At 35.1% G+C, this 10,309-nt stretch overlaps 2 protein-coding genes across 2 annotated transcripts; both read right to left on the minus strand.

The window, feature by feature from the left end:
• Window positions 1-2,989: 2,989 nt before the first annotated feature.
• On the minus strand, window positions 2,990-6,860 carry LOC141613284 (uncharacterized). The gene is made up of 5 exons (XM_074432020.1): window positions 6,000-6,860; window positions 4,694-5,890; window positions 3,515-3,611; window positions 3,131-3,343; window positions 2,990-3,048 (listed from the first exon to the last, which is right to left on the minus strand). Exons 1-5 carry the CDS (start codon window positions 6,858-6,860, stop codon window positions 2,990-2,992), a joined length of 2,427 nt encoding a protein of 808 aa, XP_074288121.1.
• Window positions 6,861-8,685: 1,825 nt separating this feature from the next.
• LOC141611555 (histone H4) lies at window positions 8,686-9,230 on the minus strand. Its single transcript, XM_074430125.1, has one exon. The coding sequence runs from the start codon at window positions 9,169-9,171 to the stop codon at window positions 8,860-8,862; it is 312 nt and encodes a 103-aa protein (XP_074286226.1). The 5' UTR covers window positions 9,172-9,230; the 3' UTR covers window positions 8,686-8,859.
• Between the last annotated feature and the right edge of the window lie 1,079 nt (window positions 9,231-10,309).

A 10,309-nucleotide genomic window follows, 5' to 3' on the forward strand; every position in this document is an offset into this window, starting at 1 on the left:
TTCCGAGTGAGTATTTATTTGTGACGGTTACGTTGTACTGTACTATATCATTTTAGTGGATTCTATTCTATTTGGCTAGTAGGTTTTACTTCAGGTTTGGAAGGTTTTGCCCCGAGTTTGACCCTAAAATATCGTTTCATCTTAATATTGCTTACATTTATTTACTTTTGCGGTTTACTTGTCGATTGGCTACTTCCGTTGCGCGTGGGAGATTGACGCTAATTTCCCAACAGTGGTATCACTGCTACTAGGCTCGGTCTGGTGGTTGGTTTAATTGTCAAGGATGTCAAATATGGGTCTCAATTTGCAGTACCAAAATTTGACGGTAAAAGTAGTCTCACCCTTTGGCAAAGAAGGATAAAAGATCTTCTAGTTCATTTTGGCTTGGGTAGAGCCTTGAAAGGAGATGATGTTAAGCCGAAGAAGATGAGTGATGACAACTGGGAAGAGGTTTGCACCAAGTGTGCGAGTACTATTAGTTTGTTGTGCATCTCGGATTCAGTCATCAATTGTGTTCTTGATAACAACTCTCCATCGGTGATATGGAAAAAGTTGGAAAAGCTCTACATGGTGAAGAGTTTGACCGATAAGTTGCCTTTGAAGCGACGGTTGTATCAGTTAAGGATGGAGGAGGATGAAAATTTAATTGGGCATGTAAATATGTTCAATGGACTATTAGACGAGTTAAAGAAGATCGAGGTGAAGCTTGAGGAGGAAGGTAAGGTGTTATTACTCCTCAATTCTCTCTCGAACACATATGAGACTTATGTGGATACTATTCTGTGCGGGAAAGACACCATTATGATGGAGCAAGCACATACAGCTTTATTGTCCTTTGATGCGAGGAATAAGGACAAAGCTGAGGTACGGAGCGACAGTACGGGTACAGTTTCAGGTTCTTGGGATGGGAGAGGTCGATCGTTGGATGATGGATCGAAACGTGACAGGTCTCGATCTAGGAACGCTTCTAAGAATAATGATGTGAAGCGTTTCAAGTGTGGTGACCTTGGGCATATTATGCGGTTTGTCCTAAGAAATGCGGGAATGAAGAAAATAAGGGCGACACCAACTTGGTTGCCGGTGAAGGAAGTAGTGGTTGTTTCCTTACCGATGGTAGTGACATATTTGAAGTCACGGATGTGAACGACGTGTCTTCTAAGGAAGAATAGATATTAGATTCTGGTTGTGTCAACCACATTTGCACCCAGAATGATAGTTTTAATGAGTTTCAGGAAGGTGTGGCTAGGAAATTGAGTTTGGTTGATAACTCAACAGTTGATGTCATGGGTATTGGGGTGGTGAAAATCAAAATGCTAAATAGGTTACTGGTACTATATTATTATTGTGGATTCTAGTCTATATGGCTAGTGGGTTTTACTTCCGGTTTGGAAGGTTTTGCCCTGAGTTTGACCCTAAAATATCGTCTCATCTTAATATTGCTTACATTTATTTACTTTTACGGTTTACTTGTCGATTGGTTACTTTCGTTGCGCGTTGGAGATTGACGCTAATTTCCCAACAATGAGGTTATTGGACAAATTATTTGGATTTTTGGGGCTCATCTCAAATTATTTGAAGACAATGGATCCATGCCATCGACTTAATTTTTGTCCTCTGTTTTTGGCAAAGCCGCGAACTATTAAGATTTATTTCAACCTCATTGTTAGAATGTTAAGATTTATTTCAACCTCTGACAAAGTGATCACATTTAATGATTATAAGCTAGGCATCATGCTTGATAGATGTTACCATGTTAAGGTCAAGTCAAAACATTAAAACATAGGTACATAACTTTCAGAAGGTGCTCACATTTTCAACAATGACATATTTGTCACCATGACGTATTATGTTAGCAAATTCAGCACAATTACTAACGCAAACACACATACAACCATGATACATCCCTCAGCTAAGGTAGTCACATTCCCAACACTAAAATATGTCTTCATTTTATTTCATTTATGTTACTAGAACAAAATATTTTTATAATCTTGAAAAAAACAAAACTATTGCTACATCTCACACCTAATCTGGCCACATATACAATAAAAGATATGTCACAACGACGACACAAATATGTTACCATAGTAAGCTTCCTATTAAACTCAAAGAAAAAGCAATTGAAAACTAAAGAAATATACAATCATAGACACATAGGGACATAATTCCATGAAACATAGGGACATAATTCCATTTCTCCCAAACTGAATTACATTACACAAATGGTACATTACTTAGCAAAACTGGTCACAATTTGAAAAATGTTACAGTATATCACCATGTGTCAAGAACAGACGTTGCCATGTTAAGGTCACCTTAAAAACACAAAAGCATAAGTACATACCTTTGATAAGGTGGTCACATTATCAACAATGACCTATTTGTGACTATCTTTAGTCTACTATGTTCACATGTTAAGATGTTATAATAATGGTACATTGATCAATTAAGCTGATAACATTATCCACACAAACACATATCACAATGTTAAGATTTATTTCACATTACAGTGATATGTACATCTACCAGCCAAGGAGATCATATTTAGAAATTAATAAACTATGTCATCATGTTGGACAGATGTTAGCATGTTAAGAGCAATTCTAAACATTAAAACATACGTGCATATCCTTCATAATGTGGTTACATTTTCGACAATCACATATTTGTTACCATGTCTAGTGTATTATGTTAGCATGTTCAGAATAATTTGTTACACAAACATGGACAACCTTGGCAAATTCCATAGCTAAGACGGTCACATTCTCACCTAAACTGGTTACATATACAACAATAATACATATGTCACAATGATGACACAAATATGCTAGAGTAGTAAGCATAAAGCGAAAATATTTATTATTACTGCTATGGTCACAAAATTCAGATACAATGGTCACATTATGACCACCTAACTGGTCACATTTTTCAAGCATAAGGCAATTATAGTACATATTACAGGCATATCGTCTTCCGCAAACTTCGCCTTTTAGCTCTTCTTTTTCGTTCCAATAACAGTTGCCATCTGAACTACCTCCTCAAGCGCCTCTACATACAACCAAAATCCATTAGCAGTAGCCAGTAGACAACGACATAATCATATCATTAACCACCAGATTAAACGGTTTACCACCTTCCAGACCTTCACTTTCAGGCTCCGACGACTCCGCACTCTCCTCAGCACTAACATTGGTCTCATCACTTTCTTTGCTTTCTGAAATCTCCTTACTTTCTCTATTTTCTTCAAGGTCCTCCATAGGTTCCAGAATCAATTTACCTCTCCTCCTTGGCTGTTGCTCTTTACGTATCGTCGTTGGCTGCTTCCCCTTTCGCTTATCCTGAGCTACAACAACATGCACGCATACAACAACAATTAATTAACCCAAAGCGACCAGTTTATAAAACAATTAATAAAAGTAATTTATCCCTTTTTAACATGATTTATGACTAATATTTAACAACTAATTACAAAAAAACAAAAAATAACATAAAGTTAATATTTTTATCACAAAACCTTCGACATTTTTCTTCAGGTAGTCTTTTTCGCCATTGTTTTCTTCGCCATCGTCTTCACTAAGGTCGGAAAAATGAAAATGATCAGATGTTACCACCTTATTTTTAGCGAGGTGAAGATTAAAAATAGTCAGTGAAGAGAGAGATGAAGATAAGGAAGGATTTGAAGATTTTGAGGGACCAAGAGTTGAAGATCTTTAATTTCTAGGATTTTTAGAGAGAAGGTGAGGTAGAGTGATGAATTGATATTGTGATAATGTCGAAGTGACATATCTGAGCTAAGGTAGATTTCATGTGCATGCGCATTGGGAGTTCCCCCTTTCCCTTTTTTTTTCTCAAATCACACGACACAAATGGCCCTCTAGTTACCATATTATCACAATACGGACGTATTCGACCCGTCTTCAACTTGTGACATATACCCTCCGTCACAAGGAAGACTAATTATTTTTAATATGTTGATAAACTAATCAACCAGCTAATTAATTTATGTGTACAGCTACGTGTGTGGCTTTTTCAACGAACATTAACAGTTGAATGAGTCGTTAAATGAAAATAAAGAAAAACGTATGAATTCTTTATTTTCATTTTTCAAAATTGTACTAGTCTCAATCTCAGAAAAAAAGTACATTATTGCATATACTATCTCAAATTTTATTTTATTTTTTTCCGAGTTTCTTATTATCTTAGATTTTATTTGTTTTTAAACATATGTGTATTTTTTCTAAACTTGTTAAAGTTTATTATAAATTAGATTTTAATTATTTTTTATAGAATGAACGATGAAGTTGGTGAGGTTGGAAAGTCACATTTATTTTCCTAAAAAATATATGCAACCATGAAAAAGATTGTACAGGTTAATGTTAAGTAACATTACATGAAGCACGACCTTCCATTACCAATCCTTGTATATATTTCACCATTCTCACATCAAATCATGCATTGTCATCAGTCATTAGTACTCTAAATTAAGTTGGTAATTTTTCTTTCTTACATTACTGTCTTATATACAGGGGCGGACGCAGGAATTATCGACATGGTGGGCACAATAGAAAAAAATGTATACTAAAAAATATATACGCGAAGAGAATATAAAATACGATTAAACAAAATCCATCGTCTACATCACATATTAAAATAACTTTAATAAAAACTTAAAATCTAAGTATTAATCTAAAACCATGCGACGAGATTTCATGTTTTGGTAGCGCTTAATGATATCATCATCACTCACTCGAACAAAATAATCTCGCTCAATAAATGTGACCAAACAAGGATTCAATAGCTTATCTCCTATTCTATTTCTCATCTTGTTCTTCACAAACTTCATGGAGGAGAAGACCCTTTCCACACTTGCAGTTGCAACCGGAAGTATCAAGGCAAGCTTAATTAACAAATAAACCCAATTATATACAATATGTTTTCTTGTTTCAACAAGCTTTACCGAAAGCTCGCCAAGATTCTTCAAATTATGAAAACTTGAATCATTTTTCATATCTCTATAATAAATATCAAGTTGATCTTCAAGACGCATTATATCAACAGTTGTGAAATCCTTAGGATAAAATTCGGCAAGGTTCACCAACTTTAGCTTGTTAAAAGAAGCAAAGACATTTTTCGGGCTCAAACACGCCATACATTTTAGCAACTCCTTGCTCTTTTCATCAAAGCGACTTTTTAGTTCCTCAACTTGCTTATCAATCACGCACGTATATATTTCAACACGGTAACGATGAAGGTTAACAACTTTATGAAGACAACGCCTAGATCTTCCAGGAGGAGCATAAAAATCACTCATGTTAGGCACTTCAACTTTGTTTTTTACACAAAAGTTACATACCGTCTCAAGGAAGTTGTCCCAGCCATCATCTCTCATATGTTGCAATTGAGCCATGGTCAAATCCACAAGGGTCATCGCATTAACAATATCTTGGTCATTTCTCTGTAATGCTTGACACAAATCATTAGTATACCCAAATATAACTTTCATAAGATGTAGCATAAAAATGAACTCAAATGACTCAAGATGATCAAGTGCAATTTGTGCTTTCGCACGATCATCCACACATTTTGAAGACGATCCAATGTCCTCAAGAACTTCAATAGTAGAAGGATACAAAGCAATAAGACTCAAGATTGAATTGAAATGAGAACTCCATCGAGTATCACCCGGCCTACTTAACCCAATTTCTTGATTTAACCCTCTGCCAGTTTCAATTTCGCCCAAGTTTAGTGCTTTTAACACTTTTCCAGCTTGAACTTTTTTTAGCATCGTCATCCTCTTACAAGATGATGCAACAAAATTAAGCACAATCCCAAGATGCATAAAAAATTTGGCACACTCACAATTTTCTTTAGCAACCGCTACAAGGGTTAGCTGAAGTTGGTGAGCAAAACAATGGACATAATAGGCACAAGGGTTATTCCTCATTATCAAGTTTCTGAGACCATTCAACGCACCTCTCATATTACTTGCTCCGTCATACCCTTGACCACGAATATTTGACATACTCAATGAATGAGTAGCAAGTAGTTTTTTTTATCGTGGCCATAAGTGTCATACTAGATGTATCATCAACTTTCACAACACCAAGGAATCTTTCGGCTACATATCCCTCCTTATCAAGATAACGCAAACAAATGGCCAATTGCTCTTTATGAGATACATCACTAGACTCGTCGGCTAATATCGCAAATAAATCATTATCAAGATCTTCAACAATTAGTCTAGTAGTTTCTTTGCCACAACATTTGATAAGGTCTTTCTGAATAGTAGGAGCGGTCGCTTGGTGATTACCTGGAGCATTACTAAGAACAATTTTAGCAATATTTTCACTTTTTCCAGCAAGCCATTCCAAAAGTTCAATAAAATTTCCCTTATTGTTTGAAGTTGCACTTTCATCGTGACCTCGGAATGCTAGACCTTGTTTCAAAAGATACCTCAAACATTGGAGTGAATATGTCAAGCGAGCCTTGTAAATAGCCTTAGCATTGCTACTTACTTTGTCAAGTTTTTCCATTATTGATGTCTTTTGATTTATGAAAAAGTAATATTTTCCTCTAGCTTCATTGTGAAAACTACCATTTTCGCCAACATGTTTGTCAAAAGTTTCTAATGCTTTTTTCCAATTTCTATACCCTCCTTGTACAAATGGATCATACCCGGAAGTATTTGTAATATCCTTGAACAAGTAGCAATAGAAACAAAAAGCTGCATCATTCTCTTCACTATATTCAAGCCAATCATATTTATCATACCATTCAGCTTTAAAGCGGCGTAATTTTTTACCGTGAAGTGTTTGAGGGAAATCTCTCTTTGGCTTTGGTCTACAAGGCTTCTTGTCCATAAATCCCCTTCTTATAACATCTCAATCATTAGCAAGATAAGACAAAATTGGCATCCGTTTCCCAGGATCATGTGGTAAAAGATCAACGTCAAGTTTCTCTTCTTGAGAAGGCATAAAACCAGACCCAACTTCACTTTGATTGCCTACTTGAGTTGGTGTGGGTGAGGGATTTGTTTCATGTTCATCCTCATTTTGGTCAACTTCTTGAATTGGTGTGAGAGACGGCTCCGTTTCATGTTGCTCATTTTGGTTAAATTCTTGAGTTTGAGAAGGGTGTTCAACACTTTGTGACAATGGGGAAGATGATGAAGTAGGTTTATGTGACTTCCTTCCTATAACCACATAGTCTAGTATACTTCTATTCTTCATATCTCATGACGATATTTACGATAACAATCATGTTACAAAGAATAACATGATCACTACAATAATCAAAAGTAACGAAACCAATTTCCTCCATCAAAATAGTGTTTACTCAAAAGTCTCTTGTCAATTTTCCAGAGCTTATAATAGTTAATACACAAACCGCAAAGTACGAATCCAAAAGAGCATGATCAGAACCGGACTTCCCTAACTAAAATCATCTCAATATGAGCATATAATATGTTACCATGACACATGAGCAAAAAATATAAAATCATTGATATGATCGAGAGTACATTTTCAAACCGCTTTTAACATTGTTTTAATATAAAGGGAAAATTGAATAACATGAAAAGAAAAAGTCGGAGTTGTTGCATTATTTTAGTTCAATAACATGAAAAGGAAAAGTCGGCTTCACACAAATCAAGTAATCAACACAGCAACACTTAACAGGAATCTTCGAAGTTCGAAATCGAAATCTATAATATTAAATTTCTACAGAAGCATTACCAAGCAATCAACCATAAAGCATTACAAGCATATCGTCACATATTGATAAATTAACAAACAAACTTGATGATTGACAAATTAATTGTGCGGCTGTGCAACATTAAAACAAATACATACATTCATTACCTAGTTAAAGCATTATATCAATTCAATTACATCAATTAGGGTTTGAAAATTGGGATTTGGGGAAAATTCCGAAATTGGGGGTATACTTACTTCACAGAATATTTCGACGGTGGCCGTGAGGATGGATGCCGGATAGTGAAGACTGAAGCCGTGAAGCGTCGCCGGTGACTAATCTGACTATTGGAGTTTATTTATGGTGAATTATGAGATAGAGAGGAAGAGTCGTAAGAGTTGTTTCTATTTTGTTCAAGGTTTGTGATTGAATTATGAGGAAACGCGTTTTTTTTTTTTTTTCCGATTTTTTTTTTTTCTTTTTTTTCATGGTGGGCACGTGCCCACCCGGGCCCCCCTGGATCCGCCCCTATATATACACCAAAACTAGCTTAAAACCCGTGCTTAAATTGAAATTGAGCTTGCTCAAACCAGAAATAACATGCTTAAATTGAAATTGAGAAAAACTATTGATCTCATACGAGAAAAACACCAACTAATTACAATAATAATTGCTAATTGAATCAACCCTAATATAACAAATGCTGAACATTCAAGAAGCAATTAATGAACACGAACAAAACAAGATACTTCCTCCATTCAACTCCAAACTACCATATTGGTTTTTGCATACTATTCACAAATGAATCTTCAATTGCAATTTTCTCTCAATATATAAGTGAAAATATATTCTTGTGGGATCTTATTTGATTAAATGCTTTTACGAAAGACATTAAAAATATGTAACTTTTATAATTTTTGCGTGATATACGTAGTAATGATATTTACTCACAAAAACACGCGTTGTGAAAACGTGAAAAGTGTACTATGGTAGTTTTGAGTTGAATGGAGGAAGTATTCATTACTTGAAACATTAGGCAATTACATCTGATTCAATTACATTAACCATATCATCAGCTAATACATACTAATTACTAGCCGAAACCAAAAGCATCAACATTTAAAAGCCAATCCCAGATCCAGAAGGTAACCCTAGAAATAAAAGAAATCAACCGCCGAAACCGTAAAGAGTTCTTCCTTGCCTCTTAAGAGCATAGACAACATCCATAGCAGTAACAGTCTTCCTGCGAGCATGCTCGGTGTAGGTAACTGCATCACGGATGACATTCTCTAGAAATATCTTAAGAACGCCACGTGTCTCCTCATAGATTAAACCACTAATACGCTTCACACCACCACGGCGAGCTAGACGACGGATGGCTGGTTTGGTTATACCCTGGATGTTATCACGAAGGACTTTACGATGTCGTTTTGCTCCTCCTTTGCCTAATCCCTTTCCTCCCTTTCCGCGCCCCGACATTTTTGTTTGTTGTTATTTTCTGGGTATGAATTTGTGTTTCTGAGTTGGATTGGAAAATGGGAAAGGTGTGGGGTGCGTATATATAGGTGTGGGATTTGGAGAGGTAAGAAGCGCGATCCGTGTGGGTGGGTGAGGAGTGTTGTCAGACGTTGATGTTATTTGATCAAGGGTCCAGATTGGATGGTATATGTTTTGCAGATTGTGGAGTTGTGTTTTTAGTATTTGCTGTGGCGGGATATTTGTGGAGGATACTCGCGCTTGATATAACACACAAATACATTCATCATTCGTTCGAGTAAATCTTGGCTACGACGAAGTATTCGTTTATTTGTAAAACAGATCCAATACATGAAGTTAGTTAGGATATTTTATGATGTACCATTGAATATTTTCGAAATTGTTTGTTGTATCACCACTTTTTTAAAGTTGTATAAATGTACCCCTTGAATTTTATATTTTTTACACGAACATTACCTTATTATAAAGGGAAAATAATATGTACGATTATTAAATTTAAAACATGTAATGACTAAAATAGCTACATTAATATACGGTCAAACATAGAAAAAAAAAAGGATACGAATACTACATAAAAAGGTATAGATTACTTGGTCTTTCAATTTTTGAAAACTACTCGTAGATTTTAAAGGGAGTAATTTTTAATTTAGTTTTAAAACAACAAAATTAAACAATAGATTTAAGTAGTTCTATGAAATGTGTATTTTAATGGAAATATTTTTTTACACGAAATTAATGATATTGTTTTATACTTCCTCCAATTCTTTTATATCTTCCATTTTTCATGTTTGTAGTCAAAGTTGGAAAATTTTCATTTTTTACACGAAATTAAACAATAGATTTAAGTAGTTCCATAAAATGTGTATTTTAATGGAAATATTTTTGTACACGAAATTATTGATATTGTTTTTGTAACACCCCGATTATCCGGCCAAGATAATTGCAGCGTTACCATCTCGGTTTCCCGAGATAGGTTTTCAAAACTCCAATCAAAGAACATTTTATTAATGTAATGTTTAATGAATTACATAAACGTAAACAAATGAATAATTAAAATACAACTCATGATATCTATACTCTTCTAGTCAACTAGACTCGTCTCGTGATATCATCAAGCTCG

Source organism: Silene latifolia, chromosome 11 (assembly GCF_048544455.1).
Source record: "Silene latifolia isolate original U9 population chromosome 11, ASM4854445v1, whole genome shotgun sequence".
NCBI classification, from domain to species: domain Eukaryota; kingdom Viridiplantae; phylum Streptophyta; class Magnoliopsida; order Caryophyllales; family Caryophyllaceae; genus Silene; species Silene latifolia.